General features: G+C 42.6%; 1 protein-coding gene and 1 long non-coding RNA gene across 2 annotated transcripts in view; one reads left to right on the top strand and one right to left on the bottom strand.

Moving 5' to 3' along the window:
* Nucleotides 1-214: 214 nt before the first annotated feature.
* On the bottom strand, nucleotides 215-6,874 carry gm2a (ganglioside GM2 activator). Its single transcript, XM_077588637.1, has 4 exons — nucleotides 6,649-6,874; nucleotides 6,391-6,543; nucleotides 3,303-3,485; nucleotides 215-562 (listed from the first exon to the last, which is right to left on the bottom strand). The coding sequence occupies exons 1-4, from the start codon at nucleotides 6,739-6,741 to the stop codon at nucleotides 407-409; spliced, it is 585 nt and encodes a 194-aa protein (XP_077444763.1). The 5' UTR covers nucleotides 6,742-6,874; the 3' UTR covers nucleotides 215-406.
* LOC144065653 (uncharacterized) overlaps nucleotides 6,408-21,767 on the top strand; it is a 38,447-nt gene continuing 23,087 nt past the window's right edge. The window contains exons 1-2 of the long non-coding RNA XR_013297228.1: nucleotides 6,408-6,551; nucleotides 15,107-15,284. This is a non-coding gene — a long non-coding RNA (uncharacterized LOC144065653). The remainder of the gene's footprint in view (nucleotides 6,552-15,106; nucleotides 15,285-21,767) is intronic.

Consider the following 21,767-nt stretch of genomic DNA (forward strand, 5'->3'; position numbering starts at 1 on the left):
AAGTTTTGATAATATGAAACATAATTCAATTTTAGGTTAATAATGTCAAAGGCCAAAGAGGTCAGAAAAGAGAATTTCACGCTAACGCAATAGTGAATAAGGGGATCATTAATCAAATTGGAGGATGTTTTCAACTCAACTGAAACAGGTGATTACATTTTGGGGAAATTAGGTCATCAGTGGTCAGTAAAAGAATTTCATGAGAACTCCAGAGTGAATAAAGTATTTTTTATTGAATTTGCAGGAAATGTTTGTCAACTTGAGCCAAGAGATGGTTACATTTTGAAATAGTGATTTCAAAGGTCACAAGGTTTACAAGTTAAAAAAAAACACGATTATGGTTATGACGTTTTATTGTTTCCAAAGATATTTCAGTCAGTCATGATGTGTTGATTCGTGCTTGCCCTCATTCCCATTGCAGGGACAGCGCCAACTTGAGGCAGCTCAGCTCTTCCACGCCATCCCCCAAAATCCCTTGAACACGATAATCGCCATTACTAAGCCAAGATGGAACATCCACGAAGGGGAGGAAGAAGTTGGACTGTGGGAGCGCATATGAGCCCTCAAAAAACACAAACATTTGTAGTTAATACAGCTCAATGAGTAAAAAATAAATAAAATAAACAAGAAAGTGGTTCAAATTTGTAAAATTAACAACAGATTACTGGATTGTTGTTTTTAACACTTTAGAGATGCATTTTACATGTAGAAGCCCAAATTTGTTCCAAACATTCTAAGGTCCCCTATACTACCTACGAAACCCTTTATGAAATATTAGCGAAACACAAGAAAAGAGAATAAAGATGATTATTTAATAAGGCATGCCAAGACTTACCATTAGGGTGGATGATCAAGGAGGTAAACATTTGGCAGCTGAGTAAATAAACGTACACAGCTACTTAACCATTTAACTTAACTTCAAATTATGTCACGTTTAATGATGTATCGATAACACAACGATTGCCTTTGGCGACTTTTCATAATTTCCTAGAATGCAAAGGTATTTGTCGTCAAGCTTGGCAATGGCAAAAAAAATTGATTTTCAGTTTCTTAATTTTAAATGTTTCACATCTAGAGATAAAAACTTTTTGTAACCAGAATATTTCATATGGAGACGTTCATAAGTAGTATATATAGTGTACCGTATTTTCACACCTATAGGGCACACTTAAAAGAATATTTTTTCTAAAATGGTCGATGCACCCAATCGGTCGGTCTGCCTTGTTTGTGCACTAAATTCAATTTTTGTATGGCCCTGACCGCTTGAGTGACTGGTTTTATTTCTTGCCAGCACTTATTGCGATCAACCCAGCGGACGTTCACCCTAAAAATAGCCTCCCCGCGCATTCCAAGCATTACGGTAAATCCATTCAAAACATCCCAGGCGATTTGACTTCCATGTGCTTGCAGCGCTTTTAGCCCTCTAAAACACTTTCAATACTTAAAGAAATAGCACAGTAGAGCTATCCAGAGGAAATGCCTGACGTGAATTACAACCGAACGTGGGTGTGAACGCTTGGAAAATGGACTGAAGCCATGGATCTAACACAATTTAACAGCTTTGCGAATGGCTTGTGAGTGATGAATGCCGGATGGCTAAACTTAGCAGGCGGGCAGGCAGCGGCGCATGAGTTACATGACGATTTGCAATGGATATAACAGCGAGAAGAATCAAGGTGTCGGCCAGCACTGTTGTTCGAGCTTTCGGCAAAGCTGGAATAAAGTTCCCGGAATACACAACTCTGAATGACAGTGAGATGTTGCATTGCATGTTGAACCCCAAACTCTTTATATCAGATACAGAAGATGCAGAGTTTGACAGTTTTGTAGATGTTTAACTGCTTTGACTTCTATTAACTTGTGTACCTTTTACCTCCATAAAGCACTATTAAACTTTGTTTTGCTCGTGCTGTCTCTAAAAAAACACGCTAGCGGCTAGCAAAACATAGGTACGCTAGCGGCTAGCATAACATAGGTATGCTAGCGGCTAGTCTAGACTGCGCCCTTTCAGACGGTGCATTTTATAGGTGTGAAAATACGGTATATATTATTGCTGCCACGCCGTATTGAAATGTTTATCCGCAATTAATCGCATCCGGTCCAATTAATTTGGACATTTTTTTATGATTTAAATACAAAAATTATTATATGCATCATAATATTCTTATCTTTGAGCTATTTTTCCTGTTAGCCCTTAATCAATTCACTGCCGTAGAGATCAAATCTCTTTCAGCTAGGGAGGCTGCCATGGACTAATCATATTTCACATCCATTGACAGCGATATAATTTGACTGGGACCAGCAACAACCAAACTACGATCACATTACAATTGAAAAAACAAACAAAATTGTTTTGCCTTTACAGTGGTACCTCGTCATACGACCGCTCGTCATACAATATTCTCGTCTTACGACAATAATTTCGATCGAAGAATTCGCCCGTGATGCGGTCAAAATTTCGTGATGCAACCAAGCCAGGTGGCCATGGCACTGTCTTTTTTGCATCTCTGTCGTGTATAAAATATGTCTACGAGCACTGGGCGGACTTTGCATTTCCACACCTGTTTTTCCCCCCACTTTGGTCTACATTTATATACCAGGTAAACAACAATGGATCGGCAGTTTTTCAAAGAAAAGATCTGGAATATACACTCGGTAATCAGACACGGGGAAGCGGCAAGTTCCAAACAACTCTTGTTTTGTTCGTTTACGAGTGCCGTGGATAAAGTCCCCCCGAACACCTCCCCCCGCCTCCGTGTGTATGTTGCTGTCTATATCCCCGGCGAAATGCGTCTAATTTTACTTCTATTAAACACATTTATTACTATTAAACCACTCGTTATTTATTACTTTGTCAATACATGGCGAATTAGAAGAAATAAAACATGTTTTACACGAGTGCGTCGTTGCCGTGGATAAAGTCCCCCCAACAACTCCCCCCGCCTCCGTGTGTGTCGTCGCTTTCCCTTCCGCGAAATGCGTCTAATTTTACTTCTATTAAACACATTTTATTACTATTAAACCACTCGTTATTTATTACTTTGTCAATATATGGCGAATTAGAAGAAATAAAAAAAAATTTTCCAATCCAATTTCCTGTCTTTGGTGTTTTTTCAGAGGGTTGGAACGAATTAATTTGTTTTCCATTCATTTCAATAGGAAACGTCCGCTCGAGTTACGAGAATCTCGTCATACGATATCAGTCTCGGAACGGATCACGATCGTATGTCGAGGTACCACTGTATAAGAAAGGATACTAGATTTTTTTCTTTTACCCGTATGTAAAATGTAGCTCAACTTACGCTCTTAAAGGGACAGCGACAAGGCAGACCATATGTGTGTAGCGGTTCTGGGCAGTCCTGTCCGGGTGGAATCATCTGATTCAAAATGTCACAGATGTCGGGGTAGTGACAACTTCCCAGGTCCAACAAACATGGGATTTTCACCCAAAAACCCATCACTTCCTTCTCCAGTGTGATGTTAACCTGAAACACAAATCCATAAAATGAATTCCGTGGTATTTAACTTCTTACATGCCATTGACAACCATGGACTTGTTCCAGTGCAATCCATTTTGACTGGGTAGAATTTTTACAGATTTTTTTTCACCCTTTTCCCCAAAATATTCTCATCTCTCATCTCATTTTCTGAACCGCTTTATCCTAATTAGGGTCGCGGGGGGTGCTGGAGCCTATCCCAGCTGACTCCGGGCCAGAGGCGGGGGACACCCTGAATAGGTTGCCAGCCGATCGGAGGGCACAAGGAGACGGACAACCGTGCACACTCACACCCATACCTAGGGGCAATTTAGAGTGTCCAATCAGCCTACCATGCATGTTTTTGGAATGTGGGAGGAAACTGGAGTATCCGGAGGAAACCCACACAGGCACAGGGAGTCCCAAAATGTTTTTAAATGTAATTAAAAGAAATAATAATGAAGATTGTATTTATTTTTCCTTTCCTGTTTATTTTTTAACTTAAATATGTATTGCTAAAATATTTACGTTGAGCTCTTTGGACGCCATTGACGACGCTAGAGGTCCAATATCTTTTGAGTTTGGGTTTTTATAAACATATCTAAAAAATAAATATTTGATTTTCCATTCATGTTCTTTTTTGTGAAATATGTATTGAGAAAATATTTAGATACCACTGACAAGGCATCCAACCCATTTTGAATGAGCGGCAGGGCAGCGATCATTCAATCACTGCTTGTGGCAACCTAAATATTAATTCTTAATTTTCTGAACCGCTTATCCTCACAAGGGTCGCAGGGGGTCCTGGAGCCTATTCCAGCTGACGGAAGAACATAATGTCATGGCTCTTTTGAGTTTCCAGTTATTTCTACAACTCTGATTTTTGTGATCAAAAGTGATCAAATCTGCTGGGTCAAAATATACATACAGCAATACGAATTAGCAATTTTGGTGACTAAGAAAGTTGTGTCAGTGAAATGAGCTTCATGGCATGGCATGACAAGTCAGAAAAGTCACTTGGAGCCATTTCAAAGCAGCTGTAGTTCCCAAGAGCAACAGTGCAAACAATTGTTTGTAAGTATAAAGTGCATGGCTCTGTTTTGTCACTGCCACAATCAGGAAGAAAACGCAAGCTATCACCTGCTGCTGAGAGACAATTGGTTAGAAGGGTGAAGATTCCACCGAGAATCACCAAAAAGCAGATCTGCCAAGAATTAGAAGCTGTTGGAACACATGTTAGTGTCCACAGTCAAGCGTGTTTTGGATCTCCATGGACTGAGAGGCTGCCATGCAAGAAGGGAGCCCTTGCTCCAAAAGCGGCCCCTTAAGGCTCGACTGAAGTTTGCTGTTGATCACATGGACAAAGATAAGACCTTCTGGACGAAAGTTCTGTGGTCAGATGAAACAAAAATTGAGCTGTTTGGCCACAATGCCCACCAATATGTTTGGAGAAGAAAAGGTGAGGCCATTAACCCCAAGTACACCATGCCTTTCATCATGCACGGTGGTGGTAGTATTATGCTGTGGGGCTGTTTTGCTCACAATGGAACTGGTGCTTTACAGAGAGTAAATGGGATAATGAAGAAGGAGGATTACCTTCAAATTCTTCTAGATAACCTAAAGTCATCAGCCTGTATATTGGGTCTTGGGCGCAGTTGGGTGTTCCAACAGGACAATGACCCCAAACACACACCAAAAGTGGTAATGGAATGGCTAAATCAGGCTAGAATTAAGGTTTTCGAATGGCCTTCCCAAAGTCCTGACTTAAACACCATTGAGAACTTGTGGACAAAGCTGTCAGAAAGCCATCAAATTTAACTGAACTGCACCAATTATGTCAAGAGGAGTGGTCAAAGATTCAACCAGAAGCTTGTGGATGGCTACCAAAAGTGCCTAATTGAAGTGAAAATGGCCAAGAGACATGTTACCAAATATTAGCGCTGCTGTATTTTTGACCCAGCAGATTTGATCGCTTTTTTTTGTTCACCCATAATGAAGTCATAAAAGAACCAAACTTCATGAATGTTTTTGATGACAAAGAAGTATATGTTCCAATCACTCTATAGGAGAAAAATCAGAGTTGTAGAGATAACTGGAAACTCAAGAGAGCCATGACATTATGTTCTTCACAAGTGTATGTAAACTTTTGACCACAACTGCGCGCGCACGCACGCGCGCACGCACGCACGCACGCACGCACGCACGCACGCACGCACGCACGCACGCACACACACACACACAAATAAATAGTAATTCAAAAAACAACTTCAAGATAAAGTAATCAGAAAAAATGATATTTAAAAAAAAATAATGCAAATAAAAAAGATTGAAAATAAATTACACAGAAAAATCGAAGTTAAAAAAATATTAAAACAACAAAATACATTTACCAGGAAAACCCTGGGACCCTAGTGCTAACCCAGTTGGAAAAATTCATTAAAAAATCGATCCCATAAAATTAATTTTGAAAAACCGAGTTTTAAAAAATTATATAAAAAATAATTTGAAATACCGACAAAGCTTTTTTTTTAATTTTTAAACTGAGATCACTACATGTTTAATGAAATAAATTGAATGCATGTTAAATGTAAAGATATTAACTTTTTTTTCATTTAAAAAAAAATCTTTACTAAAAAGACAAAAAGGGAAAAAAGAAAATAGCAAATCAATAAATATTATCTCGTTTAATACGTTTTCAAATACATTTAGTATCATGAATAAACATGTTCGTCATCTTCTGTAGTCTTCAGTGACATCAGACAGACGACTACTTTTGCACAGTAATATATCAGTGAAGTAATATATCAGTGAATGACAATTGCATTATTTTTAATATTGTACATGAGGCAATTTATCGACTGGCGAAAAAATTGGCGATTAATCAAAAATAAACGTTTGTGGCAGCAATACCAACATTTAAGGGGGCTCGAAGCTCCACGGACGTGGTGCCCGACGCAGACGCCGTCACGTCACCGGGTATGGTGAAGGGGTCCGGGGACACCCTGAGGGTCTCCAGCACCACCGCCGCTTCCGGTGTCCCGCAGTTCTCCCACGCAAAGCCAGAAACCTCCACAGGTAACGTAAAAAAAACTTTCGAGTCCATACTAAATCAATTTAATTGCTTTTCATCAACCTTTGCATATTGTTCGTGTCAGTGAAGAGTCCACCTTACCTTGACTTTGTTGATTCGCTTCCAGCCGTGCTGACTTTGACTTAACACTAAAACTCCCAGCATGCTCAGTGCCAACGTCGCAACGTTTTTCATATTTCTTTGGTTTCGGCAAAAAATAAAATGAAACAAATGGAATAAAAGACGGCCGAAAAGGGCGCCAAGGCACTCTCAACTTCCACTTCTGTCTATTTCCGTGTTTGACGTCACCAAGCAGTTGTAAATCATATGATCAATCACGTGGTGCGGGATTGTTCAGGCAGAACAGCGTTAGATCAGCTATCGGGGACTTTTTTGACATAAAGAGCCATAACTACAAGAACAGTATATTTGGACACAGGTCAGGAAAAGCTTTTACAATGTTTGTTTCTCTTTGAAAAGCTTTTACAACTGCCAGAACACAGGGACAATTGTTTATAAAACACACACCAGAGCCACATTGCTGTGAAGAGACTACACAAATCACAAATCAAATTTTTGTCACGACAACGCACTCGTAAACGGAACAAACAAATTTAAATTAACTTGGATTAATATATACAGACACTCAAACATACGTTTAATGTAACTTTACACAAAACTGAATTCTAGTTTTGTCTTAATCTTTTGTTACCTTCGTTTTCCGGGTTGGCGGTTTGCCACGCCTCCGCCCTCACGTTCGCTATCGATGGACTGTTTGCTGTTGTATTGCCTTCAAAATATTCCCAAAATGATGCACACAAATGTCCTCACATTTAGGATAACGCACGACCACTTGCCAACGAGAAATAGCCTTTAAAGAACGATCGCGGGGTCTCAAACTTGCGGCCCGCGGGCCAACTGCGGCCCGCGGGACGATAATTTGCGGCCCCCGTCTTAATATGAAAGATCGATTTTTTTTTTTTTTTAATTTTTTTTTAATTTTTTTTTTTACCCCTTTCCCCATGATGGCGCCGTTTAAGTGACAGCCAGTGGCAGTAGCTCTGTCCACTCATGTTTTTCTTGTTTTACAGCATGTTTTACATGAAAAATTAGAGGGAACATTGACATGCACCTGCTTGTGGCAGGTGTGATACTGGTGTGCCGATAGCGAGCAATGATGATGTCGTGACCGGATGATTCGCCTAAAGACGTTTCGCCGACGGACGTTTGACAGACGGACAGGTCGTACTAGTATTTGTTAGTTTAATGATTAAATACAAATACTAGTATTTGTATTTAATCATTAAACGCTGTTTTCAGCTGGATTTGACCGAATTTGAGAGCATTTTGAGCCGTTTGGCGAATGGACGTCTATAGACGTTTTTTTGCCTCCATCGCGATATCATCCAGTATTTGTATTTAATCATTAAATGCTGTTTTAGGGTGGATTTGACCCGATTGCTGTCATTTTACGGCTCGGTTCTGCTACATCTGCCTGCCCAAGAGTGCTTATTCCCGGACTGCCATTGATGGTAGACGAACATTGATTTTTACTATAATTTGGACAACACCGGCGGCGGGCCGGATTAAAAATCCTAACGGGCCGTATATGGCCCGCGGGCCGAGGTTGAAAAACTTGTACACACACGATCCGGCGGGGCGAGCGTTCGAATCCCGTTTCGGCGAAACCTCCGTTCGGCCGAATGAACGTTCGGTGGAACGTCCATTCGGCGAACTGCCCGTCTGTCAAACGTCCGTCGGCGAAACGTCTTTAGGCGAATCATCCGAGTACCGATGATGTCGCTCACACTGGTACTCAGTGCGCTCAGGGAGGTTGTCTTTCTGCTCAGACCAACAAAAAATTAGAGGGAACTTTGGTTCGGAGCTGAATGAACCAATCACGGTGAGGTATACGGCTCTGGAGGGCGGGACATCGGCCGGGCTGTCCAGTGCCTCGCTCACTCACTCATTCATTCCTCCAATCAGCTGGGCGGAGGGGAAGCCGTGAGGCCGATCACTCCGCTCGGCGCGCACACTCCTCCGCTGCTCTCAGCATAGAACTGAATGAGGCGCTATGATCCGTGATCCAGCCTGTGTCAGTGTCTGTAGCCATCTCCGCGATTGAAACGGAGAGCGAAAGTGCACATGCGCCACAAACCCGCGCGACTGAATGTGAAAGATCAACCCGAGACTCATTCCAAGTGGAAAAACATATTACAGAGCCCCAGAGATGTCTCTTTCAAAGCCTGCCGTGAAGAGAAAGGTCGGTGATGAGCACAGACAGTTTCAAGAAAAGTGGGGAGTGCAATATTTCTTTGTTGAACACAGGGGCACCCCGACGTGTCTCATTTACACTGAAAAAGTTGCGGTGCACAAGGAATACAATTTGAAACGTAATTGTACTATGAGACATGCTGAGGAGTACGAAAAATACCAGGGAGATTAGAGAGCCAACCAGGTTGCCAGTCTTAAAACACGTCTTCTGAGGCAACAGGATCTCTTCAAGAAGGCTACCAAAGACAGTAATGCAGCAGTCAAAGCTAGCTACGCCGTTTGTGAGTTGATTGATCCTGTGCTAAGTGATCCCAAATGGCTCATGGACTTGGCTTTTCTTGTTGATATCACACATGAGCTTAATGTACTGAACAAGAAGCTACAAGGCCAGGGGCAACTTGTCAGTGCTGCCTATGACAACGTGAGAGCATTCTGCACTAAACTTGTGTTATGGAAAGCCCAGCTCTCTCAGACAAACCTTTGCCATTTCCCAGCATGCAAGGCTCTCGTGGATGCAGGCACACCATTCAGTGGTGAGAAGTATGTTGAGGCCATTTCGAAGCTACAGGAGGAATTTGATCACAGATTTGCAGACTTCAAGACACACAAAGCCACATTTCAAATTTTTGCGGACCCCTTCTCCTTTGATGTGCAAGATGCCCCTCCTGAGCTTCAAATGGAGCTCATTGACCTGCAGTGCAACTCTGCACTCAAAGCCAAGTTCAGGGAGGTGAGTGGAGAAGCAGACAAGCTTGGGCAATTTTTGAGAGAGTTGACCCCCAGCTTCCCTGAACTTTCCCGAAGGTTCAAGCGGACCATGTGCCTTTTTGGGAGCACATACTTGTGTGAGAAGCTCTTCTCCACCTTGAACTTCAATAAGTCCAAGTACAGGTCCAGACTTACTGATGAGCATCTTCAAGCTCTACTGAGGGTCTCCACTGCTTCCTCCCTCAAGCCAAATGTGACTATGTGAGAAGAAGCGCTGCCAGGTCTCTAGCAGCAAGGAGTAGGCAAAAGAAGCCGTGTTCAGAATATTTCATGTTCAATGTTCCATTCAAGTTCAGAAAGTTAAAGGTTAAAGAGCTGTTAATACAGACATTTGAAACGGAATAAAAATAATTCATTTTCTCTACTTAGCCAGCCAGTGTATATCTACTGTATGCTCATTAGTATTATTTGGTTTTATATTACTGATTGATTTATTTTTTATTCATCTTTAAGTTAATTTATTTAATTCATTATTTTTTGTTAAAAAATAAAGATATTTGATAACGTTGGAAAGTTTTATCAGTGCTTTTCTTGTGGAAATCCTGATGCGGCCCAGTCTCACCCAGACTCGGCCTCTAGCGGCCCCCAGGTAAATTGAGTTCGAGACCCCTGCCTTAGATAGAATAACAGGAAATACAATAGTTGAGCTTACCCACGTATTGATTGTGAGTAATGAAGTTTTATTCTGAGAAAGGTTGCCATTGCCTATGGGTGTTGTGTGCACGAGTATACTTCATTACCCAGAAAGCCCTCTTTTTGCCCGCGCATGCAATGTTGTGCGTTTCCTGGTCTTAGGGGAAACTCGTCTGAATTAATCGTTCCGTGCTCGTAAATATTGTTATACACGAAATATATGCAAAAAAGATCTGGCTTGGTCGCATCACGAAATTTTGATCTAATCGTTCCGTGCTCGTAAATATTGTTATACACGAAATATATGCAAAAAAGACCTGGCTTGGTCGTATCACGAAATTTTGATCGCATGACGGGCAAATTATTCGATCAAAATTTCCGCCGTAAGACGAGAATTTTGTAAGACGAGCGGTCGTTTGACGAGGTACCACTGTAGATAGGTAATAAGTAAGTTAATAAAGAAGCAATCTCTTTGATCAGCAAGCATGAAGCTGTCCTACATTCTGTCAGGAATTTATATTTTGAATATGACACGAAGGAAGAGAGCTCTATCTTCCTCTATCTTCATCGAAGCTTTTATCACAGAATATTCCGGGCACAGATGAACTACAGGCAAAGGTTGTCATCCACAAATGCACATGAAGAACTACTTGCAACCTACCTTTATACTGTCAGAAGGGTGGTACCGAAACTAAACAAGGATGAGATTTTCCACTTCATACAGCAAGCTTTTGTTATGAACAGGCAAATGGAAGATAACGACAATATTGCAAGTCTTCAAGTTCACATCTGGCTACAGAACATAGCTCTACTAAGGAGAAGAGTACGTTCATGCAGTCTTGACTAAATAAGGGCAAAATACGCATTTTAATGAGGCCTCCTTCGGACACAAACGGGAATGTATATGTTGCACCCTGCATTTAATCTTAAAACACAGGGAGAAATAATCAGAACAGTGATACATTGTTGTTTCTTCAATCAAACTTTACTGTAATGACTAAAAATCTCCCGTGCCTCAAGCTATGTGCTAAAACATCAATAATCGAATACCGATACTCTTTAACATGCCAGACAACTGCCATGTGATCAAAGGATCAACAATCGAACACCGATACACACATCCAATCCAAACTAGTTGTACATTCTCAACATGCAATCATTGATAAATCAAATACTAGCATGTCACACTCTCCCCCACAAAAACAAATGTTGTCTCGACATCAGTACATTCCAAATATCTTCCCCTTGTTGGTTGTTATTCTGAACAGTCTAGCGAACTTGTCACTTCACATCCCCTTCTGCGAGCTGATACTCATGAAAACTCCAGACGGCAAGGGCCACAGTTCAAATATAGTCCACAACTCATACGGTCCACGTTTACTGGATGGAAACTCTAATCACAGTCCGTAACAGTCCATGCCCGCATAATGCATGTCACCCTTGTAGGCTCAAGCCTGTTGGAGTCCATACATAAAGGGTGGTTGAATGTAATATGGCTGCAGGTGTACTAACAAAGGGACCACTCCTGGTGCCGGGTAAGCAGGTAGCAGCTGATGTGGTGACTGGGTACTATAACAGGAGGGGACACCAAGCTGATCATAGGTCGTGCGTCGTGGTGGATGTCTCTCCCTTCTTAGCCGTTCATAAGTCAACGCCTCAGGTTCAGTCACAGCGGTTGGCGGAGAGGTCTCTGATAAATGATCATCACGAGGATCTTCAACAGCCAGATTTGTTCCCTCACCAAGCAGGTCCTCCAGCTGATTGTCATCTTCTGCTTGTACTGGTCCGGAAGCAGGGCCCTTCACTTCAAGTCTCTGATCAGCTGGCAGTGGCCTGTGCTCAAACTCCATCCCTTGGGCATCTCTCTCATTTAGCACCTGGAGGGGCTCGTAGTGAAAGTCATCTCTGTTACCACTGTCTTCGTCTGTCTCTTGAAGATGAGATACCGGCTGCTGTTTATTTCTCTCCATACTTTTGTCAATTTTCCTTCTTCTGGTGTCAGGTTTTTTATCAGGATGCACTGTCCTGGTTGTAGCACAGAGCTCCTCACTTTGGTGTCATAGTGCTTTTTACCTCGTTCTGCAGCTTTCCGTACACTCTCGGTGGCAATGGTGTACGCCTCCTCCATCCCCCGTCTCAATTTCTCCACTTTGGCCTTGTAAAACTCCATCTTGTGCATTTGCTCCCTGTAGCGTGCCACCTCACTCTCCAGCTTGTCAGCTTTGATTGCGCGTTCTCTCAGCGCCTCCTGTTCATCGCGATAGGCGCGGGCTGCACGGGCGTCTACGAGCAGCTTCAAATTCTCCTGCTGGACCCTCTTTATTTCTCCCTCCATGTTTCTTGCTTGTGTCTGTTGTCCAGCAGTTGTTCATTCCTCTTTTCTAGCTCTTCTCTAAGTCGTCTGATCTTTGTCTTTGAATTGGCAAGTTCCATCATCAGGTGTTGCTGAGTTCCCATCTGCTACTGTTGCATACTGGGAGGATTGACGATGGACAGTGGACTGAATGTGCCACAAAGCACACAGACCACACCTTCCCTTTCCTGATTTAGTTCTGCTATAGTCTCTTCTTTTGGTATGGAGTTGATTGACACAGCAGCTGTCTCATTTGCATCTGACACTGAACAACACATCTGTAAGGAAGGCAGAGTCAAAGGGGACATTTCGTCGTTCATGGTTGACACTCGTCCCGCAGGGGCAACCACTAGTCTTTTAAAAGGGGCTTCTCTTAGTGGTCTGACTCCTCAGATTTTACATCCAGCTTGGAAATGTTCTCCACTCCCACACCGATAACAGTGTGTGGACTTCACATCTCGCCCTGCTGACAGGCAAAACACCTCCTTGGGACATAGGCAGGGCGGCTAGTGTTCCAGTGGGGTGAATGGGGCTGGCTGTAGAAATTCTTTTGAGCAGAAGGTGGCTGGGGGTCCTTAACTGGTCTTCTAACTGAGGGTGGGGGGTAGGACTGAGGCTGAAACATAGACTGCTGTAGTGTCTCTTTAATCTGAGCTATCTCTGCACTGAGATCTTTAAGAGAAGCAACACTTGCCTTAAGTTTAGTCAACTCCGCTCGTACCTCAGGGGACTCTTTTGGTTTTTCTTCTCCTGGGCAATGGGTAGGTCGTAGGTCTTCTGACTGTACCTTGCTGACATGTGTCGCTGCCTGTAGGGCACTAAACTTTTTATTTCTCCTTTCCGTTTCATTAGCACAGGCTATATTTAACCGCTCTAGTAAAAGCTCATCTGAAGTCTTACAGTTCAGCAGGAGAGGCTGCATATTTACTCTAACACTGTCACTCTGGAGACTAGTGAGTATCGTGTGCAAGCACATACGCAGGACTAAACTTGGGTCATACTGTAGTCCTGATTCTGATTCTCGAGATGCAAACAGTACCTTCTGCCTAAGACCTAAGACTCGCATTAAGAAACTTTGAGGAGTCTCTTTGATATGCTGCACTACTGAAGCTAACTGCATATAGAGGTCGGTAGCACTCCTCTCCTGAAAATGAGCGTGTAGGATGCATTTGAGTGTGGGAAGAGTGAGGTTAGGTTTTTCTTCCAAGTAACTACGTAGCTGCAAACTGCGGGAGATAGCTCTGATAACTGCATCAATGATTGCCACATCTAGGTAACCCCTATTCAGTCCATTTTCAATTTGATGAACAAGGCTGGAGAATGTCAGCTTGTCCCTCTGGCCTGGTTCGCCTATTTGGCCGGCAATTTTGAAGTCCTTGCGCCAGTATGAGGTTGGCTGGGGCTGGGGAGACCCCCCCCGAGGGTCCGCATCATCTGGTAGCTGGGGCAAAGTTATTGGAGTCTCTTCTAATCTTGATCCTTGTTTTTCATTTCTTTTGACTTCATGCTTCATATCTGATATTTTTTCTTTCAGTTTCAACAATTCAGACATGCCTTCATCCTCTAATTCCTCTAGTTCTTCTCTTTCTAGGTACTTCACAATGTGAGCCACTAATGATAGACGCGATTTCCGTTTAACACTTCTTAATATGTTAAGAAAATCACATATTTCCAGTAGGTGATTTTCCGTCAGGTTGTTCAATGTTCCTACCACCTCTTCGAGTAACTGTTCCGTTTTGTTGACGATGTAGGAGTTCTGTTGACTGTACAGGAGTGAACTCTGAACTGGCACGTCTTTACTGTCCCTCTGATGATCTCGTATTGGCCTCAGATGACAAGTACTCAACCGCCAACTTCCAGTTCTTCTTAAACAGCAACACCTCCTCTCACCGCCATCTGCCTGGTTTGTAGTGTTTGGGGGGATTTAGCTGGCTCAGAATTCAGTGAGCAGGTCATGGACACTAGACATCTGAACAGCAATCCCAGCGGTGCCTCCAAATGTTACACCCTGCATTTAATCTTAAAACACAAGGAGAAATAATCAGAACAGGGATATGTTTTGTTGTTTCTTCAATCCAACTTTACTGTAATGACTAAAAATCTCCCGTGCCTCAAGCTATGTGCTAAGACATCAATAATCGAATACCGATACTCTTTAAGATGCCACACACTTGCCATGTGATCAAGGGATCACAAGCGAACACCAATAAACACATCCAATCCAAACTCGTTGTACATTCTCAACATGCAATCGTTAATAACTTACATACTTTAGCATGTCACATATTTTGAATACATATATGACAAGCCACACAGTATTTAAATGTAAAAATACATGAAAATGTGTGCCTTTTTTGTCATGCCACCATTGTTTTTTAACCTTTTCAAAATGTTTGTTAATATGCTAGTACAGCTATCTAATACAAGAATACAGTAGATACCAAGTGTAAAAAAGCAATGTTGGCTTTCTTAAGCCAAGTAATAACTTGATTCATTGTAAAGCATGTTTGCTGTGTGTGTGTGTTTTTTAAGGGATGAAAACCATCTGGCCAATCAAGTTGAATTGGAGTGGTCTGGACGATTCCAGCTCATTGGCCCGGCATTCCAAACCATTCAGGCTTGCTACATTGGAGGACCCTGGCACAAATCTGGATGGTTTGAAATTACTAGGTGTTACGGTCATGAGTGAACGGCCCCAAAACAGGCAAAGGTAACAGTCTCTGACAGTGGCGAAATATCTTTATTTAAATGTACCAAGACTGACCAAAGGTACAAGGGGCGTGGCGTTGGCAGGTCGCTGATTCGTGGCGCGGAGGTTGGGGCCTGCATCTGTCCGTAGCAGAAGCCGAGGCGAATGTACAAGAGGGAGTGGGCTAAAGCATGGGCCTATAGTAAAACAAAAAGTCAGACAGAGAGAAAGAGGGTGCACATAGGATTTTCATTTTATAATCGTTGCATTTTCTGCTGCTAAATATTTTTAAAATGTGATATGTTGAGGTGTTTAATTGTATATTATGGGTTTTTGTTTTAACGTGTTGATAACAATATATCAGTAAAGTTGGATTGAGTTTGTAAGAAGGTTGAGTCTCAATTGAAACACTTTCACCTTTTTTATATGGAGACAATAAATCCAATATTGGAGCTGGTTATCTTGTTCATTTCCTTTTATTTCGTCAGAAAGTTTTTATCACCTGTCTCCTCAAACGTTTCAACTGAGATAACTGCAAACATTTCCGAAAACAACTTAAACCAGTGGTCACCAAACTACGGCCCGCGGGCCGGATACGGGCCGCCGGCACATTTGGACCGGCCCTCTGAACAATACCAGAGACGCTATCGGATTTTTTTCCTATTTGGCCTTGAAGACTGGGACGTTTTAATCTTGTGTTTGGTTCATTGCACCTCTGCTGAGCCCACAAATCATCGCAGTGAAGCGGGCCTTCGCATTGCTTCTTTGGTGACACGCGCGGGGAGAGTGTTTCCCTTTGATGCATGCGGGCAGAGTGTTAGCGAGACATCTGGACGATCGCAGGTGAGGGCGGAGCCCTGGGGCCATCGCTATTGCGATGCTATTCAAGCATATAAAAACTGTGCAACCTGAACCTGTTTGAGAACGGAATAATGGTGAAAAGGTTAGTTAAGAGAAAAATTGATTCAGAATGCAGGGTATTTAACCTGCAGTGGACAAACGATTATTTTTTTGTTCAATGCAAAGAAAAGGCTGTTTGTCTCATCTGTCAAGAGACGGTGGCAGTATTCAAAGAATACAATCTTTGCCGGCACTACGAATCCCGTCACAAAGACAAGTACGATAGCGTGCAAGGCCAAATACGAGCAGACAAACTCTCAAAGCTAAAAGTTGGACTATTATCTCAGCAGACTACATTTCTACGCCAAGCTCAGCTGAACCAGGCATCCGTTCGGGCCAGCTTTCGGGTTGCTAAACTGATAGCAAGCAACGGTAAGCCTTTCACTGACGGAGAGTTTTTTAAGAAATGTATGGATGTTGTCGTGGAGGAAGTGTGTCCCGAGAAGAAAGATGCATTTAATGCCGTAAGTCTCTCGGTGAGTACAATGACCAGACGCGTTGAAGAAATCGGGAGTACTGTATATGCCCAGCTGCAGCAGAAGACGAAATAACTTGACTTTTTTTCATTAGCACTGGATGAAAGCACGGAGGTGCAAGACACAGCGCAACTTCTCATTTTTATTCGTGGAGTTAGCGCAAACTTTGAGATTTGCTAGGATCTGGCAGCCCTCCAAAGTCTCAAAGGGACTACAACGGGAGAGGATATTTTTGACAAAGTGTGCCAAACCATGGAGAAGTTGGACCTGGACTGGTCAAAGCTAGCTAGCATCACGACTGACGGGGCTCATAGCATGGTGGGGCCGAAACTCGCGGTCTAATAATGGGACGCATGAACCGGGAGTTGGAAAAAGGGGTCTCACCGCCCCGCTACGAGTCCACTGCCGAATTCACCAGCAAGCACTGTGCTGCAAAATGTTGACGTGGTATTCTGTAATGACGGTTGTGGTGTCGTGCATAAACTTCAGAGCAAAAAGAGAAGATTGTGCATGGCACAACAGAAAGTTAATGTTCCATGGCTTTTTTTCTATGAAGAACCCAGAGAGAGTTATTTAGTTATTATTTATTTCATAAATAGTGTTATTTATTTCCTGTTTTTTCTGTGAAGAACTCAGAGAGGGTTATTTAGTTATTATTTATTTCATTAATAATGTTATTATTTGTTTCCTGACTTTTTTTCTGTATAGAACCTGGAAAGGGTTATTTGGTTATGTGTGGCTTTCTGGAAAACAATAAATTTTTTAAGCTCCCCTACGATCGTCACACTTTTTCTGTTACAAACTGACACCGGCCCCCCATCAGAGAAGGGAAAAGTTACGTGGCCCTCACAGGAAAAAGTTTGGGGACCCCTGACTTAAACCCATAAGTTGTGTTGTGGCACCATACCAAGGCCACCATGCCCCCTGTCAAGACATAGGACTTCCCATGACTCAATATGGCACCTCACCCACATAAGCTTATGTAAAAAAAAATTTTCTCAGTGCTCCCAAAATCCCCATTTCACAGAGCAGTTTATTTGCTCATCCACGTCAAGTTTCAAATTTGGACTTTGCTGCTGGGGGCGGCCCAGTGGAGCGAGTGCTTAGCGCGTCGGCCTCACAACTCTGGGGTCCTGGGTTCAAATCCAGGTAACATCTCACATCTGGAGTTTGCATGTTCTCCCTGGGCCTGCGTGGGTTTCCTCTGGGTACTCCGGTTTCCTCCCACATCCCAAAAAACTTGCATGGTAGGCTGATTGGACACTTTAAATTTCCCCTAGGTATGGGTGTGTGTGCATGGTTGTCCGTCTCCTTGTGCCCTGCCATCGGCTGGCCAGCGATTCAGGGTGTCCCCTGCCTCTAGTCAGCTGGAACCCCCCGTGACCCTAATGAGGATAAAGCGGTTCAGAAAATGACCAGTATATTGATAATGTGTTTAATTTGGGACAATAATAGTATAAAAGAGGCAAGTTTTCTATACCAGTGGTGGGCAAACTTTTTGACTTGCGGGCCAGAATGGATACTAAAATTTGACAGCATTTGGACACGCAATGTAATTTATCAAACCTGGGGATTGAAATGTAAGAAAAAAGACACAATTGAAGGTGAAATTTTATTTTCAAATTTACTTTCAACATTAAGAACATATTATTATTCAACGAAAGATAGCAGTCTTTAAATTGAGAGTGATGAGCGGCATGTTGTTCTCCAAGTTACACTCCAACAAAGGTCTAGACTAGTGCGTCATCTATCGGGGAAACGAGGGTATTGCAGGGCAAAGGGAAATGAATGAGGTCATTGATTTTTACTATAATTTGGAGAACGTCGGTGGGGACAACGTCTGTGGGCCGGATTAAAAAGCCTAACGGGCCGTATATGGCCCGCGGGCCGTAGTTTGAAAAACATGTACACGCCAATAATACGCAACTTATTGATAATTTTGATATTAAATATTTAGATATTAATGCTCTTACATTGTCAATGCAATTACAAACACTCATGATTATAATTTTGAGAGCGAGAGATTACCTGGTTGATTGCTTTCAACAGTAAACTCTCTGTCTCTCTCTCTCTCATGATTATACGCAACTTATTGGTAATTTTGATATTAGATATTTAGATATTAATGCTCTTACATTGTCAATGCAATTAAAAACTCACTCTCATGATTATAATTTTGAGAGCGAGAGATTACCTGGTTGATCGCTTTCAACAGTAAACTCTCTGTCTCTCTCTCCCTCTTTCTCTCTCTCTCTCTCATGATTATAATTTTGAGAGCGAGCGAATCCGGCGACGAAATGTCCGTTCGACGAAATGTCCGCCGGCGAATCTGTCGACCAAATGTCCGTTCGACGAAACGTCCTTTCAACGAAACGTCCGTTCGATGAACTGTCCGTCGACCAAACGTCCATCGACCAAACGTCCGGGTACCATACATCAGTGGTGTGCAAATTTCCATCACAAGCGGAGACTGCCATTCCCATTGGGGCTTCTTGGCAGCTCACCCGCTTTTGCTGTCCAATCAGCAAAATCATTCCTGAAGGAAATAGATAATTAATGTATTAGATATGTGCACCACACATTTATGAATATAAGTTTGTTTTGGAAGTCCAATTACAGCCGTTGGTTGCCACAGTCAGTCAGCATGAGCAAATGCCATGCCAGTGGCTGTGATTAACCATTTGTTTGCCAATAATGCAATAATGGGCAAAACTGTGGTACATTGAAAACACGCAAATATTAACTATGTACAAATTGCAACCTCCAAGTGTTGCATTAAGTTGTACCCCTTTATTAATGCTATCAGTTTAGCTGTTTTTTTCCTTAGAATTGAGATGGTAATAGTTTTGCTTCTAAGTTTTTCTAGTAGCGGTCAATTTATATTGTATTCTGTTCGAGTTGTGCCCATTCCATTTATTCTTAGATAATCCATCTACATAAGGAATTTTGCATTACTGTTAGGTTTAAACACCAGACATTTGTATCACCAATCTGAAAGAAGGAAATCACAGAGAATTGAGTCAACTTTATTCAAAAATGAGAGGTTCTCGGGACTGCTCTCGTCACAATTCTCCGACACACTCTGAATAAAGTCTCCGCTCCCTTGTCTCTTATTGTGTCAAGTTACAGGAAGTTTCAAGCTGATCAAATGAAAGAGAGGGTTATCTCCTAGTTACAAAAGGGTCTTTGATGCATGACCATATGCTCTTTCAAGGTAACACCCCCACATCCTCTTTCTCCTTCTCCCGCAATCTTCACACAATGGTTCAAACAGGCGCCCGACCCCTGAAGCAGTTCCTCTTTGTTGAATATGGCGGAACTGCCTAAAGGTCAGGGCACCCCAAATTTTATGAGCAAGCTCATTCACACTCTAACCTAAAATCAGGAAAACTTATTTACAATAATTCCAACAATTACTCAGAGGTTGATATTTCAATTTGGAAGTGCTAAGGTTGACCATATTCTAGCACTCGTTTTATACCATAAAAGGCCTGCCAGATTTTAGGTGTCCAGTGTAAATTAGTCCGGGATTTATTAAGATCCGTTATCACAGCAGAAATTTGGTCAGTGCTGGTGCAAGTGTTTTGAATCTACTGTTGCACCTGAAGTTGCGAAGACCAAGCCGACACCTTATTGTGTTTATAATGGACTGCTCGTGCGTAGGTGGTCTCCGCAGAAGGAGGGTGATGGTGAAAGGGACGAGGCCTGTCAAGTAGTAGTGCCCAAACCATTTCGCCAGGCAGTACTGTCTTTGGCCCATGACAATTTCTGGGCTGGTCATTTAGGCGTTACTGTTACGACTCTCCCTAATGGTAAGATATACCAGGGAGTCACACTTACCACAGCAGAAAGATTCAGTCAATGACGAGCCAGACACACATTGCAAGTAGCCTTCAATGATGATTTATTAACAACAATGTCCACCAAAACCTGGACTATGGGACAACATAGGGGAAGCAAAAGATACTAAAGCGGCACCCTCAACTAAAAACGGTAAAAAACCACCCTCCCAGACAGGTGTTCAAATGAACACCCACAAAAATACAGGAAATAAGGCCTAAGGGTGCCACTGTCAGAATGAAGTAATAAAAGTCTAGACAGGTGAATGAACTACATGTATAAATGCAACAAACTATATGTATACCCTGGGGTGTCCAAACTTATCTCAAGTCCCCCTATGCAGCCCAAAATAATTAACTTTGTCAACAGAAATACTCAATATAACTATGAGTAGCGTACTTACAATACCAGGTGAAGCTGGGGCAAACAAACTTACTTAACGCTAGGCAATAAGTGCTATCTTAGAGAAAATAAGGACGCCACTGCCTCAGCATTTACAATCACAGGCAGTCAAGTGAGTCACGGGCGTCAAGGAAGTCAAGGAAGCCAAGGAAGTCAAGGAAGTCAAGGAAGCCAAGGGTTGAACTGAAAAATAAGAAGGGTTTAAATAAGGGCAGGAAGTGGATCTTGATTGGAGGAGGGATGATTGGGAAATAGTCACAGCTGTGTTGGCCTGGGCAAGGCTTTGCCACAGGGGTGGAGCCACAGCTCCCTGTACCTGCAGAAGAAAAAGAAAGCACACACAAAACAACACACCCTACTATAGTGTGTACCAGGCTGACAGCCGTAACACCTCCCCCCTCAAGAGTCAACCTGTTGACGAAATTGAACCACCAACCTGCCTCAACCAACCAACACTGATACAACTATCCCCCTAAACCCGATACAGGGCATCAGCCAAAACATTTTCTGAGCCCCTTTTGTGACGAATACTCAAATTATAATTTTGAAGGACAAGCGCCCAGCACATCAACCGCTGATTGTGGTTAAACATTTTATCCAGAAAGACTAACGGATTGTGGTCAGTGTACACCACGACTGGAGTAGAAGTAGATCCTACATAAACATCAAAGAATTGGAGCGCTAATAGCAGAGCAAGCGTCTCCTGTTCAATCGTAGAATACCGCTTTCGACTGGCATTAAACTTCTTAGAGAAGTACGCAACGGGATGGACTAAACCATTGGGTCCTGCTGGGTCAATACCACACCCGCACCAAGACCGCTCGCATCGACTTCAATAGAGAACGGTGAAGAAAAATCAGGAGCCCTGAGGACTGGGGCACTGCAA

The sequence above is a fragment of the Stigmatopora argus genome, chromosome 20 (assembly GCF_051989625.1).
Source record: "Stigmatopora argus isolate UIUO_Sarg chromosome 20, RoL_Sarg_1.0, whole genome shotgun sequence".
NCBI classification, from domain to species: domain Eukaryota; kingdom Metazoa; phylum Chordata; class Actinopteri; order Syngnathiformes; family Syngnathidae; genus Stigmatopora; species Stigmatopora argus.

Coding starts and splice junctions, on each gene's coding strand:
- gm2a (XM_077588637.1), bottom strand. CDS start 6,741: ATGAAAAACGTTGCGACGTTGGCACTGAGCATGCTGGGAGTTTTAGTG. Junction 3,486..6,390: donor AGCTTCGAGCCCCCTTAAAT/GTTGGTATTGCT, acceptor TTTGTGTTTCAG/GTTAACATCACACTGGAGAA. Junction 563..3,302: donor GTCGCTGTCCCTTTAAGAGC/GTAAGTTGAGCT, acceptor GTGTTTTTTGAG/GGCTCATATGCGCTCCCACA.